At 37.4% G+C, this 19,946-nt stretch overlaps 1 protein-coding gene across 11 annotated transcripts in view; it reads left to right on the top strand.

Moving 5' to 3' along the window:
• Nucleotides 1-19,946, top strand: part of EPB41L4B (erythrocyte membrane protein band 4.1 like 4B) — a 183,009-nt gene that overhangs the window by 67,036 nt on the left and 96,027 nt on the right. For 10 of the 11 annotated variants that reach the window (XM_085314588.1, XM_085314577.1, XM_085314579.1 and 7 more), the window contains 13 exons: nucleotides 1,776-1,818; nucleotides 3,928-4,006; nucleotides 7,075-7,119; nucleotides 8,166-8,218; nucleotides 12,534-12,654; nucleotides 13,191-13,278; nucleotides 14,145-14,233; nucleotides 14,560-14,629; nucleotides 14,797-14,966; nucleotides 15,070-15,179; nucleotides 17,333-17,363; nucleotides 18,115-18,148; nucleotides 19,212-19,279. In XM_085314588.1, coding sequence (XP_085170714.1) covers nucleotides 1,776-1,818; nucleotides 3,928-4,006; nucleotides 7,075-7,119; nucleotides 8,166-8,218; nucleotides 12,534-12,654; nucleotides 13,191-13,278; nucleotides 14,145-14,233; nucleotides 14,560-14,629; nucleotides 14,797-14,966; nucleotides 15,070-15,179; nucleotides 17,333-17,363; nucleotides 18,115-18,148; nucleotides 19,212-19,279 — 1,001 coding nt within the window. Of the gene's footprint in view, nucleotides 1-1,775; nucleotides 1,819-3,927; nucleotides 4,007-6,841; nucleotides 6,953-7,074; nucleotides 7,120-8,165; nucleotides 8,219-12,533; nucleotides 12,655-13,190; nucleotides 13,279-14,144; nucleotides 14,234-14,559; nucleotides 14,630-14,796; nucleotides 14,967-15,069; nucleotides 15,180-17,332; nucleotides 17,364-18,114; nucleotides 18,149-19,211; nucleotides 19,280-19,946 lie in introns of those variants that run through there. The other variant, XM_085314586.1, reaches the window with a different exon arrangement.

Raw genomic sequence — 19,946 nt, forward strand, 5'->3', positions numbered from 1 at the left:
CTTGTAATATAGATTTTTTTTTTTTTTTACCCAATGTTTTTGGCTTTATTTAATATGAAACTCAACTTTCCTTTTTATGGAATCAGCTTATATTGGATTTGTGACTGGTGGTTTATCTTTAGCCAAAATGAATAGTAGAGAGAAAGAAAGTTTTGCTGCTAKATATTTGAAACATAAAAATTTAATCTGTTCTGGAGATGTGAAAGTAAGTGACTTGTATAATTTCAATTAAAAAATCAAAGTTTCAGTGTTGATGCTCTTTCCTTATCAGAAATACGAAATTCCACAAAGCTTACATGTACTACTCTGGTTTCTGGTGTGATTCTTCATATGAGAGCTAAGTAGACACAATTATTTGCAGCTCTAAGGAGTGTGTTTACATGAACTGCTGTAACATTTTACTTCTACTCTGATAGTGATTTCTCAAATCTGCAAAGATGGATTACTTGGCAGCTTCACCAGAGGGAGTCAGGCAAATCTCATGCAACTAAAAGAGGCACCGGGCACAAACAGAAACATAGGAAGTTCTGCCTGAATATGAGGAGGAATTTCTTTCCTGTGAGAGTGACAGAGCACTGGAACATGTTGTCCAGAGAGGTTGTGGAGTCTCCTTCTCTGGAGATATTCAAAGCCCACCTGTCTAACGTGTTCTAGGTGACCCTGCTTGAGAAGAGGGGTTGGACTAGATGATCTTCAGAAGTCCCTTCCAACCTTAACCATTCTGTGCATAAACACTTTCAGGATAATTGTTCTATTTCTCTCTCTCTCTCTCCTTTTTGAGATTTATTTACTTTATGGGTCATGTGTTGGCTGGCTTTTGAGCTATACCTTTGTACCTGTCATGAATTTTTGCCTTAAGACATAATAAAGAGATACTGGCATTGCTGTCCACAAATATTTTTTCTTATGCATTTAGCCACAGGAAGGCACTGTTAGTAGAATACTAAGTAGTTATTCAGTAATTTACCTTTTTTTTGAAAATGTAAATGCTTCAATAAGGGGAAAGGAAAGGTTTTTTCCCATAAGACTTTGTTCCATAGTTAACTGTTTTTAAGTAAATAYGTATAGAGATGAGCATTTATTTCAAGGAAGCCGAAATACTCTTTATTACCTTGTGTAATAGGAGCATTTATGTTGGGTTGCTTCATACTGTAGCCTCACAGTAGGACATTGCACAGAGACAGTCAAAGATTTAAGCTAAATTTACATCATGGTGTTTATCACGGCTGTAGACTTCATTTATACTGATGAGAGTGAATAAACTTTGCTGGGAAGCATGCTCTTTCGTCACTGCAGCTGCATCTATACAAAAGCTTCTGCTGTTTAGACAAAACAGGAAGGGGAGATATGGAGCTATGGAGCAGTGGAAGGCAGGTTAACACAGGATCTGGAGGCTCTCTGTCGCATAGGGTAGCTGAAAGGAGAATGAAATCTAGGGGTTTGACCTGCTATCCTCAGGGAGACTTGGGCAACAGCTGATCTTGAGAGCAAAAACTTACTTTCCTTGCCTATCATAGAGCCAGCTTGTTTGGACTTGAGCTTTCCTGTCTGAAGGAATATAATTTCCCTGGAAGAACTGATGCTTTTAAAGGTCAAGTTTTCCCCTTTGCTGAAAGCTGGTAAATATGTGAATAAACGAATGTATAAAAGTTTATTAAATAAGTAGAGTAGTATTTCCTTCTAAGACATTTTTCTGTTAAGTTTTACTCTAATTAGTTTGTGTCAACAAAATCCTGAATTTGAACTGTTTTTAAATATAAGTTTTCCTTTTTTAGCACTGGTTGGACCATTCTAAACTCATTAAGAAGCAAATAAAAAGTAAGTATCTGCCTATATATTACTTCCTTAAGAATTTGAACTTAGAGTATTTGAACATGACTTGAATGTCAAAATATTGCCTTTAATAAAATGAGTATTTCTCAGAAAATGGATTGAACTTGATGGCTAGCTGGTTGACTATATCTTTTTGTCTAAATACAAGAGCATTTATAAGCAATAGACCAGTCTTCAGTACTTCTCATTAAACATATCCAGTATGACTGAGATGGGTAGGTTGCCAGGTAATTTCAGTCTAATCTGTGAAATCAGGTTGCCTGGACACAGATATTGATTTGTGTCACTGTTTCTAATGCACAACAGATTTTGATTCTGTTTTCTTTTTCCTTCAAAGATCGACAAGGAAACAATTTTCCTCTGTAATGCTTCCCCTTACCCACCTTTTTTGTATATTATAAATAAAATTAGTGGAAATACCTGCTGTTTCGTGAAAGGGAGTTTTGGGTGGAGAGGTTGGGTTAACTGCCAGGTTCTTTGTGGGAATTGACTGAGGCAGGTAATTTGCTCTTGGTTCTCCGATACTGGTTGCAGGCTTGGGTACAGAACAGCATCAGCACTGGCGTGTTTTGTTAAAACTGTTGACAACTGCCTTCAGCCAAGCAATAATGCTAGTTTTATGTGATTGAAATAAAATACAGTGCTTTGCAAGCAAGTTGTTAACCTGCTTGCAGGACTTGGGACAGGTACTCAATTTCTTTAGTGGTGCTTTGCCTCTCTTTCTGAGAAGTATCAGAATATTGAGAAGATCTTTGAACAGTGGTGCTTTTTTTTTCCAAAGCCTTGAGGCAGTTTGCTTTCACCCCTCGCTATGCAAGTGTTGGTCTGCTAGAATAGATAGTAAAGATACCTGCTGCTGGTAAGTTTTTGGTGGTTGGCTTTCTCTCACCTTTTCTGCACATCAGAGCCTGCTTTGCCCTAAGTGACTAAGTGATTTGCAGGTGCACATTGTGTAATAGTTTGTCCTTTCCTTGATCTGAATCAAAATATGGAATATATAACTGCTTCAACCAGTTTAGTTGCAYTATTTTCTCTGCCTTTTATCTACGAAAGGCCTATATTTAAAAACAAATTGGCTGACCCCTGATTTGAGGACTGTTGAGGAGGAAAGGAACCTGATGAATATTGTAAAGGTCTGTCTTGCAGCAGAAAACATTTCTTTACCTTGCATTCAGGGGGTGCTTTCAAAACAGTGCCTCTTTCATGATGGACATTGCTCACTGCTGTGGTTTTTCAGCAGTGGGCAAGTAAGTCCTTATCTTGCTGATGCCAGCCTTTACTGGTGGTATGCAACTGTCAGCCTGGGGTACTATAACCTATCTTCTTAGAGATATCCTTGAARAACACTACCAAAGCTTTAATTAGTGGAGTTTTGGCTGCAAATGTTCTAGTAAAATGGATTGTTAATAGACACGCAAATACTGTGGTGGTGGGTTTTTATAGAAAACCATAAAAAGAAAAATAATAATTTTTTAAACACTTAACATACAAACAGGCTGTCAGCTTGGAAGGTGGGGCTTAGGCTACTAAGAATATATTGGGTCACAGTCTCATGTTGACTGGGTAACATTTATTATCTACATTACATACAAAGTCAGAGCTGGTGTTTGGCTTCTGTCGTTAGAAAACAATGATTCTTGCAGCTCCACTTCATGGAATTTGTTAACTTACTGTATTTTGGGTATCTTTCAGAGTCCCCTCCAGAGCTCTTCACATTATTTCTTACCTGTTCTCAATCACATACATGAGTCTAGTAAAAGCTGATCATCTGGATTTGTTTGTATTTATACCTGGTGACTGAAAATATATCCCTCTTTCCCTCTTCCCAACAAGAGGTGACATAACTGGTAGCATGCTGCAATTGTTGTTTGATTAATGCAATGATTAGAGAATTGTGGAGTATGCTAGTCRTCTGAATCTTTCCACTGCCTGCATTTTTAAGTTGAACAACATGAAATATATGCTGCTTTGAAGAGTTTAAGAATATACTTGATTGTATTTCTGGGGTGGTGGCTTGTTGTTCTGCTTTAGCAGAACCATAACTGGTGTAAACCTTTTTTTTTTTTCCCTCGTTTAAAATCTCTACRTATACAGTTGGACCTCCGTACACGTTGCACTTTCGAATTAAGTACTATTCATCAGAACCGAACAACCTTCATGAGGAGTTTACAAGGTAGGAAATAGWGCACGATTAAATAAGCAACAGATTATTTAAGGCATCTAAGGCATGTGGGAGGTGTGAGTCCATAATTAGAGTTTTGTAAGGAAGAATGGTAGTTTTGCCTGACTACTTAGATGTTTTCCTACTATCAGAGGGACATCACCTTTTTTCTATGCTGCCAAAAACCATCCTTGGGCCTCTCAAAGTGTGTTAGTCTATAAAAAAAAAAAAATAAATAAATAAATAAAAAAAAAGTTGTGTTCTAGTACTCTGAAGTTAGCAAAGACAGCCAGTGTTGGGTGGAAAGAGCTGCTGCTGGGAGACAGATGCGCTTTGTAGTAGCATGCGCTTGCCATATCTCTGCAGGGACTTTCCATCAGGTACTACTAAACCTCCAGTTCTGTGCCTTGTCCCATCTTGCTCAGAACCTGGGAGCAGAACTAATAATGATGCAAAAGTAAAGAGATTATAGGAGGTTTGTTTTGTCTCTTCCGCTTCCCTATGAGTTCCCCGTGTGGCAGAATTACAAGGACTGTATTGTATAAAGATGACTTAAAACGCCTGAGGATCTTTGGGTAAATCTGATGGGCTGTTTTCTGGGCTGTGAGGACGATACCTTGCTGGGTTTATACAACCCTGGTGCAATCTGTAGAATATCCTGCAAGTTATGAAAGGAGAAGCTGGAGGAAAAGGTTTTGCTTGCTTTTTGTATCTGCCATTCTTCTGTCGTCTTTCCATAGTGATCATATACTGTAATGTTATTTTATCTTTTTTCCTGTTTCTCACTTTCTAGAATTTTCTACATCCTTTAATATGCTTGGCATTAATCAGTGAACTCCCAAACAGACTAAGGCATTTAAAAGTTGTTGACTATTTTAGTTCGTGTATGTGATGTTTATGTAAAACTTGGAGCCTGCGGATGCCTGTRTTTACTATCTACTTTCCTACCTGCTGTGTTGATCATGTATTTTTTCACTGCTGAGACAGAAGATCGAGGAGCTAGTTGTCAGGACCTGCTTATGAAACTGCCATGGAGATCTTAATATTCATTATCAATTAGGTGCAGCAGTGATAATCCAATAAAAGAGCGTAATCCTGTACATTGCATAATTAACCTATAAAACTCACTGCTACTTATGTAATTGAGCATTAAGGTCTTAAAGGATTTAAGCAAGATGATCATTGGGCTTCTGTAATGAGAAAATGCAGTTAAATTAGTAGGAATATTAGATTTTTTTTGAAAATTGATATAAGCCTTCATATATCAGGGAGCATGTCTGACAAGTATTAAACTTCCCCTGAGGTCAAATTACTCCATTACTGTCTACCACAAGATTTCTTGCTTAATCCTCTGAAGCATGTGATTATACTCACTGTTAGATATGTGTTTCTGAACTCTGTGATCATTGATGTGATCTAGTAAGGCATTTCCTATAGAAGTATTAACCTCTGGTGCTGAAAAGTGATATCTGAGAAAACTATTAACTAGAAAAGCATTTTTATCATTTTCAGTGATATGAGTGTTTTTTTTTTTTTTTTACTTACAAGATTGACAGAAAATTGTTGTAAAAGTGATTGAAAGTTGAAAACAAGTTGGAAATTGATTTTAATGTGAACAAATAACTGCTTTTCTTTTACATTGGAGAAAAGTAATTCTGAATATAGTTTTCTTTTTTAAAGAATCTTCATGCTGACTGGACCATATTTTCCATGTAACAATTTAAATAAAAAACAGTGATCAATAAGTATTTTCAGACTGATTGAAAATGGAAATTGAATCAGGGTAAGAGAAGGAAGAAAAAAGTAATGATCTAGTTTTGGGGAAAAACAAGTTGTTAGAGTTTCTACTGAGGCTGTAAATACCGCATTGTCATAATTAACACAGTAATGGGAGAGTGTTGGAATTCTTCTACTCTCTTTTTCTAACTTAAGAACACAGTTAAAATTCTGTGCACTTGGGAAGGTATCTGACACTCTCATGGAGCCTCATTAGTTTAGTTAGAGAAACATCAGAGGAATGTGTATGCACATGTATGTTGTGGAGACTTTAAGTATATTTTGCTAATTTAGAATACCAAAACTTGAGATGAAAATCTTTGTCAGCCTGTGTAGAGGAAAACAATCAAGAGTAAGCCCTGTGAGCCAGTGCAGATTTGAACTGATCTTTACTATGTTCACACTACATCCTCTGTGATGCAAAATGTTTCCTGTGCTGTCTGTCTAGCATCTTTTGTAAAGACAGGTGTAGGTTTGTGTTTAGCTCTGACCCTCAGTGCTTCATGCTCTGTTGTTTTAATTTGACCACTGTAAGCCTCGCCTCTCAGTTTGGAGCAGAGCAAGGCAAAGCCTGYTTTCATGCCGTTCTGTCCTGTACAATGTTCTCATGTCGCCCAGGGCACTTGTGTGCCTTCAGCCCCAACTCCGAGGGGCTGCAATACACAAGAATGCACGGAGCTGAAGATTAGCAAGAATTTATAACACTAGGCTGTATACATGTTCTAAATAAGTGTGTGGGTTGCTCTGTGCCTCTGCAATTCCATGGAGTCCAGGTTTTTCCTATTCAAAACTTTTCTGTGATGTTAAATGAAAATTCAGTCCAAGCTTTTCCTTCCGCCCAGCTTGAACTTTCTCCATGTTCTGTATTTCCGTTTGAGCAGGTAGTCCCAGATTCTTCGTGCTATTGCCTATGTTTTCTCTCTAGATCCCCTAGTTCAAGTAAGACCCAGTGCAGGAAAGCATTGCAGTATCATTAACTTAGGATGCTGAGGTATGTGCTCTGAGTGCAGCACATTGTTAGTTGCTCCCTAAATAGCAATGCTTTGGGCAGTGTACAGAACACAGTCACTAGGTGAGGAATGATCTCCTCTTCCTGATTTTAGTGAAGGACATTTGTGAAGCGAAGTGAACTTTGAAGGTTGCGGGGTGTATCTTGGTGATGCCAAAGATCTCTGTTTGTTTGTGAGCAAGTTTATGGAAATGTTGTGACTACTTATGGATTGCTTGTACTTTTCCTTTAGGGCAATGTCAATTATAATATGGCATTATAATTGCTTTTGACTTCTTGCGTTTTCATCTGTCAGGTACCTGTTTGTATTACAGCTCCGGCAAGACATTCTTTCAGGGAAGTAAGTATCTATTGGCTTTTGCCTCTGTACTTTAAAGTTTTTACAATAGATAGTCTCTGTGATTTTAAAACTGTGTGATTTAACTGTGCGATCATTTTGATCCTTTCTGGTATTCACATACAGATGATAAACCTGGTTTACAATTTCAGGTGCATTTTTTTTCTTTGTGGTGCAGAACTGTGTGGCTTTATGTGCATCATGACTATATTATTAAAAAACAGAATGGAAAAAACTTCAATGGAGTGACCAGGGGATAAAATGTGTCCATACCTTTTGATATTGCGCCAAGTATTCTACCTGATTGTTTTAACAATCTATTATTGTTAGTGCCTAGTTACATATTTCAACTGTTGGTTGAAACAATGTAAGGATAGAGGGGGATAGTTAGACAACGTAAATAGAGCAGAGAATGTCTTGATTTTTTTTTTTATGGCTATTGAAATGTAAAATGAGCTTGCTAGATTTTTTTTCAATGTGAGAGATAAAGGAGGAAAAGATTATTCAGTGCCATYACTGTTTGCATAGGTCAACTCTGGAAAAAAAAAAAGAAAAAGAAAAAGAAAAAACATTTTGTATATTTGTAGTCTCACCCTGGCCAATAAGTTCACACCTACCTATATCTGTGCGTATATATTTATTTAAATATATTATTAATAATATATAAAATGTATAAAAATACATATTTAATTTGTAAAGAAAAAATGTATGGGTTCTAAAATATGTTGGAGTAAAATCAACTTACTATTCCTATTTAATGATTTCTATGTTAGTTTAAGCTTGCCATATGATGGAGCGTATTGTATGTTCAATGATACTGAGAATGTACCAAATTAGGAAATAAATATATGCCAGTAAAAATGAATTTTAGATGATTTATATCATTAATAGTTTGGTATGAGTGACCTTGTGGAAAGTAATGYTTCCATTTCTATTGGAGGTTAATGTTTCCATTTCTGATATCAGACTGCTTTTTAGCTGTAAGCAAGGAAGAACTCCCTGAGGAAAAAAATGGCYTGATTTTTATAGTTTGTTTCTTTCCTTTTAAGACTGAAATGCCCGTATGAAACTGCTGTTGAACTAGCAGCTCTGTGTCTTCAAGGTATGCAGTTCTTTTTCATGATTTGCCTTAATTTATTTTAAAAACTTGCCTGCTAGTTTCTTTTCAAACCTTGTTACTAATGATTTCTCATTGATTGTATATAAGTGGTATTCCTTTCCCTAAGGAGTAGTAGTTTGGGGAGATTGCTTTCCTGCCTGCTTTGCATTCATAACTTCAAAACTGTATTAGCTCCTCTTGGCAAATTTAATGAGGGATAAAGTCTCAAAAGCATAAATATACCAGGGATTCAGGGATCCCAGGGGCTCAATAGAAGAAAAAAGAGCCCCCTGAGGTGGGGGGAAAAGCTGAGGGCACTGAGACACTGAGTTGTGGAGGCTCTGTGTTGTGTATTTAGGTTGATGAGCCAGCTGGCCCGTGTGCACACGCACATGGCGGCAGCCCGGTCCCTGCAGGCATAGCCTGGAACAGGGACTGCCTCTTGCCTGGATGCTCTTGAGAGAGAAACCATGTGCAGGGTGCGAGAAGCAAGGAGATGGTTACAGGGCCTGAAGGAGGGAACTCTGGCTAATAGAGAGGAGAGAGTTGTGTSGAAAGGGAAGAACTGGAATTGTTTCTGTGTTAGGAGCGAGGTAGCAAGATATAAAAGAAAGTAATAGTAGGATACTAGGTTTCATTAGTTTGTTGTAGAAAAAAAGTAGTGTTTTATTGCCATGAGGCGTTAATACAAAAACTTATTCCATTGCAGGAGGATTGTGTTGTGGCTGGAGCAGGGAAATGTGTAATGAAGCTCAGGTCAAGCTCTCTTTTTTTTCTTCCAGAAGAATGTGCCATGATCTGGATCATTCTAAGCATCTCAGCAGCAAAATCAACTGACAGGAAAAAATATGGATCCTGTTCCACTGGGTGGTTGGCAGTGGCACATAGAGTGCTTAGGCAGAGTCTCTTAATTTAGTACAACAATTCAGATAACTCAGTGATTCCAGATGAAGCTGACAGTAAATACTGGGAATTCAATTCAGAATAGCAACAGGAGGAAATCTTAAGTGTGTATTAAAAAAAAAAAAATCCGTTTGCATCTCTCTGGCATGACTTGGATTTTTAGGTGTACAGGGAGCTGCTTGCTCTAGGCAAACTCCATTTGTATCTCTGAGATGGGGAGGATCTGGATCCTGTGTTTACTTTGATTCATTGCTTCCATTTTCACAGAGAAAAACACCAGTAACCTCACCCCTGGTCTAGGCAAGGAGAACCAAGCAAAGAATAATAGCTTGATGCCTCAACATTTTGGGTAGTAATTAATACCTGTAATTACTATGTAAATGTAATATAGTAGCTGTCTATCATCCATCTGCGGAATATAGATATTTATAAAATGTCTGTAGTTATCTAAACTTACACTTTTCAAAGCTGTCTATAGAAACATAGTTAATTTGTAGTAAAATTTTTATATTTTACACCTTTTTCAGTTTTGCATAGCAATAAGTTTCTCCAAAATAGTTTACTGGCACTGTAATATATTACATGTATCATCTCTGCTCGCATATGCTGTAATAGAAATTTTTCCTATTAACATTTCTTATATTTGTATTGATATTGGAAGCTTATAATTAGGCAGAAGTATTTAAAAATGTAAAATGATTATTCATTTCTCAGTTRTATTTAACATTTAAAGCCTAATCTTTCATCTTAATCTGGCATTTCTAAAATGAAGAAGAAGCTAAAAGACTGTTTAGGAATTGGTACTTTAAACCCTCTGAAAGAGGGACCTTTTTGTCTTTATGGTACAACTTTAAAGCTATGATGTTTTGTTTCTAAAGGAGTTTGTTCTATTACATTAATTCTTCCATTGTTTCTAACAGCTTCGTAGGCTGGCATTTTGTATGAATAGTCTTTGAAACAGAAATTGTTGTTTTGTTGCCAGTCCTGAAAAGGAACTTCTGTAGAAAACATGAATTTACAGTATGGAAAGCATGATCATATGCTTCAYGTAGGGGTTAGCCTACATAAAGGCTGTAATCAAAGAAACTTGTATCATCACTGTTATAATAAGTTTTTTAACCAAGTCATTAGTCTCATCCGGTTTTTGCTTTTGTTTTTAACTAGGTATGCTTTTGGAACTATTAATAAAAACTGAGGGGAAACTTTCTCTAAAATTTACTGTTTTCTGTTCTAATCATAAGAACTCTTGATGTGATAGTGCAAATTTTGTTTTGCTTTTATGTTAAGGATTCAGCAATGTATTTACAGATAAACATATTTTTGCACTTTTTAAAAGCTTTTTAGGAAAATTCCTTTTTAAAACTGTTCCCCAGTTTATGCTGTTGTTTATTTAAGAACACAAGTGATGAATACTAACAGTTTATGTAACCTTTAAAAAAAAAAAAAAAAAAAAAAAAAAAAAAAAAAAAAAAAAAAAAAGGCTGGAGGGAGGACGTACCAAAGCATGATATTCTGTGATAAAATTCTAAGGGGAGAGATGGGGTCCCCTGCTGAGCCATTTGAGGAGCTTGATTCCACCAGGAAAGACACTATGGGCATGCCCCTGCTGACCCTGCAGTTCTCTCCTCTTTCTTACCCTTCTACCCTTCGGAGGAAGCTGATGTGAATATTGCCAGCTCTTACTCCCAAGACCCGTTTCTGAGAGCTTTACATACAGATCAAAATGATCACGTGTTTTTTTTTTTTTTACCTGAAAGTGAATAAGCAGTCAGTGCAGGTATTGAGAAACAAGGATGATATTTTTTTGTAACTAATACTTCTCACTTTACCTCCTGTATGTGCTTTTGTCCTCTGTGCTCATGATTCTTTGGAACAGTAGTTCTCATCTTTACCCATCTTCTTTATAACATAGCCAGCTTTCATTCTCTGTCTTCTCTCTCTTCTCTGAGTAGAGAAATCTCCTGTGTTTTTCCTAGATGGTTGTCACCACATCAAACTTCAGATTCTTACTTTTTTTGCTTAGGTTCTTCTGGCTATTGTGTTTGCTGTGGCTTCCCTCTCATGTGCTGGAGATTGGTCTGCCAATAATTCTTAGCAACGTCTATGTTAAATAGTCTTCAAACTTGCATGGAACAGCAGCACAGCTGAGATGCATCTGTTTAAGAAAAATATATTTAGATAAGAATACTATAAGTCATAATGGAAAAATACTATTGAAGAAAAAGGTGTGTGTGAGGCAGTAGTTTCAAATGAAGATTGGTAAACTTGTTTAATGTCTTGTGGAATGGTAAGTGTTTGTATTAAGGTCAAGTGCTCAAAAACACCTAGTAGATTTGTTAGTCAACAGATTACATTATGAATGAAACTTCCTGGGTTTCGATGTATTCTTCTAGGTGTTTTTGAGCATCGAGTGTGAATTACTGATTTCGGTTTCCTTGAAAGGAATTTTCATTTTAATTTTTTTGCAACTGTTATAGGTAAAGTAATAAAACTGTTTTCTTTGGAAGATTTAGTTCCCCCCTACACTTTTTTCACATTGATAAAGAAACACTGGCTTACAAAGCACAGGTTTGGAATGAAGGTGCATGTCAGGTGTATATGTGGTATTGTTGAACAGTCTGTTTGCCACTGGTGGTCTGTCTCTCAGTCTCAAAGCAGTGATGATGCAGCCTCTTTAGATAGCTGCGATGTTCTAGGAGCAAAGCAAGAAACTTAACATGCGCAAGACGTACATCAGTGAGATGCCGAACACTTGCATCTCCCACTGAGCTCAGGAGAATTTGCAAGTGTTCTGCTCCTAGAAAAATTGATAAGAGGACCTAAGTTAATTGGTAGAAAGTGTCATCTAATTTATGTTTGTGCTTCAGCGTTTGTTTTCTTAAAAGTTAATTCACCCAAATATTACAATGCTGTGGTTTAAAAAAAAAAAAAAAAACAACGAAAAGCACCCTGTCACTGTTCCTTGACACTAGGTAATATCGTCATGTTTGGACTTGTGCAGTAATGTAACAAAGCAAATAGCAGGATGGGAAATGCTGAAAAGTGCAACAATAATGCAGTGAGAGGAAGCTTCAAAGTAACTTCCGAACAAATAAAGCATTGAATTTTGTTTTTAATAGGAACTTTATTTCCTTTGGACACTATAAAGTGCAGAGGAACAGCTGCAGTTATTTAATAATTAGATTCTGTACTATCAGCTTAAACTGTTCCTGCAAATGATTTAATCCAATTTCTGCTATAAGACATTTTGGCATTTGGCTTTTTTTAAAAAACTTGCAACATTAGCAAAAATGTTTTCTTCTAGAATATATTTTTGAAAGTTGTTATCATCGATCATTGTCTTGTGGAGGTTATGGAATTAAATGTCTGTTGTAATCCCATGATATTTATGATTTTAACTCTTTAATTGATACAGCTGAGCTGGGAGAGTGTGAACACCCTGAGCACACACCAGAACTAGTGTCTGAATTCAGGTTTGCACCAAACCAGACAGAAGCAATGGAATTTGACATTTTTCAGAAATGGAAAGAGTGCAGGTACAGTACCTGTATGAGCCTGATGTCTAGCAATAGGCTGCTTTCTTCTTCTTGAAAGTTGGATATGTCCACAAGAACCCCTCCAGCAAACACAAAATAGCTTTTATGTTTGAGCTGAGAAGTTTTCTAGGCAGTCCTTGAAAATCCCCCTCTAAGAAATGGCAAACCTTCATCTGGGAAAGGTTGGGAATAGGAGTAGGGGGTTCCTTTTCTGTGGTTAGGTGATTTCATAACAGTTTAAACATACAGATCCTTTCGTGTTTGTTTTGTTCAATGATCCCATCTTACCTGTACACTCACCTGCACTGGCAGTTTCAGATTTTTTTTTCAGTTTTTGCCCTTTTACTTTATTTTAACTGGGAGGAAGGAGGATAAATTAAATTAAAACCTGAAATTAAACCTAAATTAAACCTGAAATTTCATTCAGCAATTTCAATCTTATTAAAATTGAGGACTGGAAGAAAAGCAATATAGGAAGGAATTTTAAAGCAGTCAAAAGTTTTGTGCTGTAAACTAAAATAAATTTTATGTTATAGGGGGAAGAGCCCAGCACAAGCTGAACTGTGCTACTTGAACAAAGCTAAATGGCTAGAAATGTATGGTGTAGATATGCACGTAGTTAAGGTAAGATCTGTGTTATATTTTGTTTTATTAATATTAGATCAGAAAACAATCTCGACTCAGGGAACTGCATTTAATTTAATTTATTGTCAATTAACCTAAACTTTTAATTACTGATTTGGGTATTGAGGGRGGTAAAAGATAGAATTACACAAACACTTAGGGAAATGCCTTTCCTCTTCCTTCTCTGTCTCAGCTTTGGTCTAACATCTTTCCTTTCCCTTCCTAGGCTGAACTCCACCTGTTCTTGCCACACTTCACACTCAGACCCTCCCAGTTTCTTCAGGGTGGTGATAGGTGGCACACGGAGTTGGGGTCAACATGTCATTCCTTGCTCTCTTCCTCCTCTGCTCTTGGCTTCTTACCGCTTCTCTGTGCGACTCACCTATCAGCAGCAGTCTCTTTGGGGTGTTTCTGCTCCAATGTGGGTCACCAATAGGCCACAGTCCCTTTCGGGCTGTCTGTGTTCTTGCACAGAGTGCCTCCTTCAAAAAGTGCTTCTCCAGTCGTGTCTCCGTCAATGTTCCCTTCCATGTGTCTCCTGCCACATTTTTCCTTTTGTCTCCTGCCCCTCAGCTGCCATTGTTTCTTAAATATGTCTTGGTGTGGGGGCTATTTACATCTGTTCTGGAGGCAGCTGAAAGGGGCTGTGAGAGCCCAGGGCCTCTTCCCACACAGTGCACCCCTGCACTTCCCTGCTGCCGAAACTCAGCCAGTTATGCCTAGCATCTATGTATATCCTTCTGTTCTGTAATCTTTAAAAAATGCAAACTTTATTGTATAGTTTAAAGCATATAGATTTTGATACACTACCCTAATTTTTACAATACTAACTGCTGATTGATTATTGGTTCTGTACTTGCTTGTAGGGAAGAGATGGTTGCGAATATGCTCTTGGACTGACACCAACAGGCATATTGATCTTTGAAGGAGCAAACAAAATAGGCTTATTCTTTTGGTAATCTGCTCTTGTTTTATAATCCCTTCTGTTAAAATGCTGAAATCTATCTTCTGTAAATAATGGATTCTTGACTATATCTTGTAATGTAGGTTGAATATACAAGGTTAAAGTAGATTTGAAGGTGAATTTTCCTGGTTAGGAGTGGCAGTCTCAAATGTGAAATATTTGTTGAAAAACAGACAAGTGGCAGGGAACTGTATTTTTATTKCAATCTCTGAAGTATTCTGGAATTGGAAACTCTCAAATTTTGGGAGGGGAGAGGGCTCCTGGATTACGAAATGCTGGATTCCTTTTAATTTTCTTTTTGTTTCCTTTATGCTTAGGCCTAAAATCACAAAAATGGACTTTAAAAAGAGCAAACTAACACTTGTTGTTGTAGAAGATGATGAACAGGTAACTTTCTTCCCTTACTTGGACCTGATCCAACTAAGTGTGTGGTTGGACTGAGGAGGATACAAAGGGGACTCAGCATGCTGTTGGACCAGGCTGTTCTTTCCTTACTGTGGGCAGTAACTAATACTATGCATGCCAACTTGCAAAGCTTTTGTTTCTGCATTTAGGGCAGAGAGCAAGAGCACACATTTGTTTTCCGGTTAGACAGTGCCAAAACTTGCAAACACTTGTGGAAGTGTGCAGTTGAACACCATGCTTTCTTCAGGCTGCGAGCCCCAGCAAACAGTAAATCTAGCAGATCCGACTTCATAAGGCTAGGATCACGCTTCAGATTCAGGTATTTGGTGAGGTAGAAACAAGATATATGTATTTATGCAAACCAGCAGACATAACAACCAGCAAAAGACAGTGGTTAACTTGTTTCATTTTTGTATTTTAAGTGGGCGTACAGAGTATCAGGCAACACATGGGACAAGGTTACGCAGAACTAGCACGTTTGAAAGAAGACCCAGCAAGCGATATCCTTCTCGAAGGCATTCAACTTTTAAAAGTAAGTGTTTGTACATATGATTGCTGTACTGGTTGTGTAGCTGTCCTACTAACTTGCGTAAATATCACTATAACCATAAAATCTGTACCACAATATAGGAAAAACACAGTATGTCAGGCCACCTAAAAAAATCAGAGCTCACAAGTATTTTTCTCAACTCAAATCAAAGTCTGTTGTTTGTATCTAGTGTTTTCAAACTCTCACCATATTTATTCTATCCCCCATGTTTGAAGATACAGGTTCCTCTGGTTCATTTTGTTGCTCAACTGAGAAGAGGAGAGAAGTTGTATCGAATTCAATGAGGAAAATGTGTAACATGTTCTTGGAAAAAGTGTATTTGTTGTCTAGCATTCAAAAGCCTCACCAGCTTGTCAATCTACCCAGACAGTTTTAGGGTTATTGAGCAGCTTCCTTATTCAGTTATTGCTATTTTGCTGACTATGGCAGCGTATTGTCCCAGATCTGAGCTTAATGAGCTTTCTCTGGGTGTTGAAATATGCTGAATTTGAATGAAGGACAAGGGATTGATTTCCCTGTGTGGTTTTATCATTTTTACTTCATAACTTAGCTGAGATTTTTATTCTTTGTAGAAAAACCTAGGAAGCAGCCTTCCAAGACACCCCTCTGAATTCTTAATTATTTGAGGCAGGAGGTGTGGCTTATGTGTGGAGCAGAGTGAGCTGGCATTCCCTTAGGATGTCCTTGTGTTGCTATGCATTCCAAGAACATAAACCTCAGTCCCATGGAAAGTTCTTTGTGGTAGCACTGTGGGGGCACCTTTATCTCCTCCTTTTGTAGAATGCAAGAAGGAGGAAAGCAAGTATGCATGTTTTTTGATAGTTGTAAGTCCCCCCATATACTATATGTCTATTTATTGCAGAAAAGCAAATTAATAAATATGAGAGGTAATGGTATATGATACAGAACAGTCAATTATATGGCAGGTGTGGAAGATCTCATATGTAGAAAAATAGTCTATTTTAGTTACGTTTTTAAAAAATATCAGGATCTGTCAGATCTGCATCTCTGATCTTCTGTGCAAAGACATAGAGTTGTGAGGTGGGGGGAAAAGAGTGTGTGGCCTATACTCAATTTACTTAGAGCATAGCAGCCAGGCAGAGCTTGTGTTATATCCAGATGATGAAGCTCTTCCTCTTATGACAAGAAATGTTCACTTTGTTCAGATGTTGGCATATTACATATGATCTTCTCATACTGAGAAGTCTAAAAGCCATCTAAAAGCTTCTTTCAGGCTTGATTGTCCATTAAGARTGCAGCTCCCTCCAGAAAGTTCAACAACATGTTCTTTAAGTTCATGCAAAAAATCCTATTAAGTTCTTGTCTTTCACACATCTCTGGGCTGTTAAGACCTTTTCCTAGTTGCAACCCACAATCTCTGGATTCTGTTGCAGCCCTTGGTATCTCTGCCTGTGCTTCTATGGTGGTGTGCTAAGTCTATAGCCACTTTCTGCATTCAGTACAGTCTTGGATTCTGAGCTGGATCATTTAGCAGTTTTTCAGTGTTCTTCCTGAAAATGTGCTTTTTGTCAGGAAGAAGAAATGATGCATCCTAGATACTCAACTGCCATCTTCACCATTCTTTCTAGTCATTCCAAAGCAGAAGCTAAGATCTTACTGCTGAAGATTGCTTAGTGCTTCCTCCATTCCCAGCTGGTAGACTCTTTTTGCTGTCCTGGTTCACTGTAATAAAACACAGGCCACTACCAAGTTCAAGAACACTCAGATTTCTGAAAGATGCAAAATTGATTCGAGTTTCTCAGGGATGTAGTGCTATTGGCAGCTATATGGCAGCTGCAGCAAGTTGAGGAAAGCAGTGGTATAGCTGTGCAGAATTCACTCTACTAAAAGCCTTTCTTTTCTGCTGTTTTGGGAACAATGCTCATCTGCCACCTGTGGTAGTGGCACCAGGTGCGCCTTCACTCTTGCCAAAAAGGAGGTGGTTCATGGCTGCCTCACATGTCATGCGTTCCCATGGGAATTCTAGAAAGCACAGGGCTGAACCTGCAGTTCTAACATTGCTCAAATATGCCTGAATGAGGATATGTTTAAGCTGTCRTGTAACATTCCAGTCACAATGGCTGTGAAATCACTGTTCTGTTTCACATACTAAGTTTTTTGTTCTTGTTTTTAAGCAAACAATCCCGTGAAAGCAGCACAACTGTGGTAAGTGACTATTCCAAGTTCTCCCTCCTTTCAAGTGCTGTTGTCAGGCAAAAACATTTTTGAAGACCTTGTTTCTGCATCAGAATTTGTCAACATAAATTCTCTGGTGTGGAATGAATTGCTTTGGGATCTGTTGTTATGTAGTACTAGACTCTCCTTGGGGGACTGCTTATGAGACTTTGCTTCCAATTTTTTTGTTGTGTTTTGAGACCAGACTAAGATCATTCTTCCTTTTTGCTCTTGTTGCCATTATCCTAATTTATCTAGCTTCATAAATGTAAAAAGAAGAGATTTGCTCTTCTCTTTTTTGTACTCTAACTGCTGTGGTGTGAATGTAGAATGAACTATTGATACTCCTAAATATTTGAAACTGGATCCAAACTTCAATGTAATATTTCCTTGGAAAGTAGAACCTTGTGCTATATGAAATTGTGGTATGGATGTTTGTATAAGAATATCCTAGTAGTGCAGATAAACTGTTTTGGCTATGCAGTTGARTGAAATACGATAGTCTGAATAAGAATAATGCTTCTTAGTTCTTCAGAAATGTGTCCTCACTCATGCAACTGTCCAAACCTAAGCAGACTTGGCAGGATTCTGCCAGGAACAGATTTTCCTTTGGATAGTTATAGAATCATGGTTTTATTACTTCTAAGTAATAGAAGTAATAGAATCTGAATAGCATTTTTATGCATGCCTTTGGTGTTTGTCAGTGTTGATTTCATAAAAACTATTTCTTTTCTTTTCTTAGCGCTAAAAGTACTCCAGAAGTCCATAACTACCAGGTAAGCATAACAATTGTTTGGGAGAATATTTACTTAAAGTTTTCTTACTTTAATGGTAAATACTGCTGTTGTCAATTAATTAAGACAACTGTTCTGCTCCCCTTTCCTTACTCTAGGGTGAGACTTCCTTGGCAGCTCAGAAATAAGCAGCACCAAGTTAGGAATTCAGGGGATAGTGGAGGGACTGTAGTCTATTGCTTTCCCCCGTGTTCTGGGATGCTCTGCAAGCTGAGAACACTCCACTTGCCACCCTTTTTTCCAGTCCTATTCTGTGAAATCACAGATTAAACCCTTTGGGATTGTGTGTTTGATGGACCCCAGGACACTGTTCTGTGAGCAACACTTTTGTCTAGAGCAGCATCTCACATAGGAGGAGGATCCTTGACAAACAAGTTCACTTTTGTGGTCATCTCCCCATCTCAACACTTAAAGAAATCATCGCTGGTCACATGTGGTGTATGTTTTTATTTTTTTTTCTCTCCTCCTCCTTAACAGCCACTTACACACTCCAGAGAGAACCTTACTCTGTTTTCAACTGTCCTACTAGCACTCTGTGCTACTGAGAAGGCAAGCTGTGCTTTCATCTAAACTGTGTGCAGACATGAGAACTTAACAGTGTTTTTTTAATAAAAGCTTCGCTAGGGATTTTGTTTCACTGTTTCCTATCAAGACCTGTGGATAAGAGAGAAATGTCGTCACTGTAGATGGGTGACCTTCTGAAGGATGGTATAATAATAATAACCTTTCTCACTCTCCACCTTTGATTAAGGTTACTGTTCCTCTGATGCTTTTTCTCTGGCATGCGTTAGATATGCAAGACCTTCTCTCAAACAGAAAAGGGATTTTTTTCCCATTTACCCATGAGTATGCCTTAATGAGAAAGGTTATTGCCAAGCAATCTCCTATGTGTATTAAATTGAATGGGAAATAGTCTGAAACAGTACTTCTGAGTTCAGGGTTCACAGGCAGCATGTTACTCATGGCCCCAGACAAACAAAAAGCTAAATTTAATGGGGAGTTTTCCTATGATTTCCTTAACAAGGTTTAATATTTTCACTTGTAGACACAGTATCATCCTAATATTCATCCTGCTCAGCCACACTGGCATCCTCATACACCTGTAAATGTAAGGTAAGCAATCTACATTTCATGGAAAAATGGTTCCTTCTTTCTTTACCTTAATCTATTGATGTGAAACTTTGGATGTATCAGGTGATTTTATGCATGTGAAAAGCAAACAAGTTAGAAATGTGTGAGGCACCATTAAATAACTTCAGTTTAGATTCTTCTTTGGAAAGTTCTATCTTCCTTGATAGATTTTGTCAGGTGGATATTTTTTTTTATTCAAATATTTTTTAATTAAARTGTAACTTCAGTGTATTTCTGTAGTATGTTGGATGGGGAGATGTTCAATGTCTGCAATAAAATGAACTGTAATTTGATCAATATTTAATCTCCTGAAACAAAGAAGCATATCCTCTTAGGGTATATCTAAATTATCAGTGAACAGATTCCTGATTTGTAGCGCTCTTTCTCATCTTCTGCATAGGTGTGGAAAAATAGATGAATAACATGTACATGGAATATATATATGGAGCAATTTATCAAGAGATTTGCAGATAGTGTTGGCAAAATTATTTATAACATTGAGTTGAGAACTATTTTACAAAAATACTCTGTTCATGCTATCTTGCTGTGTACTTTTTTTTAACAAGCATTGAGAGTAATTAAGTTAATATAAATTTTGGAAGAAATTCAGTCTAAGTTAAGAACAACATGATGGGGTACACAGGTGGAG

The sequence above is a fragment of the Rhea americana genome, unplaced genomic scaffold (assembly GCF_003343005.1).
Source record: "Rhea americana isolate MKP2758 unplaced genomic scaffold, rheAme1 scaffold_409, whole genome shotgun sequence".
NCBI lineage: Eukaryota > Metazoa > Chordata > Aves > Rheiformes > Rheidae > Rhea > Rhea americana.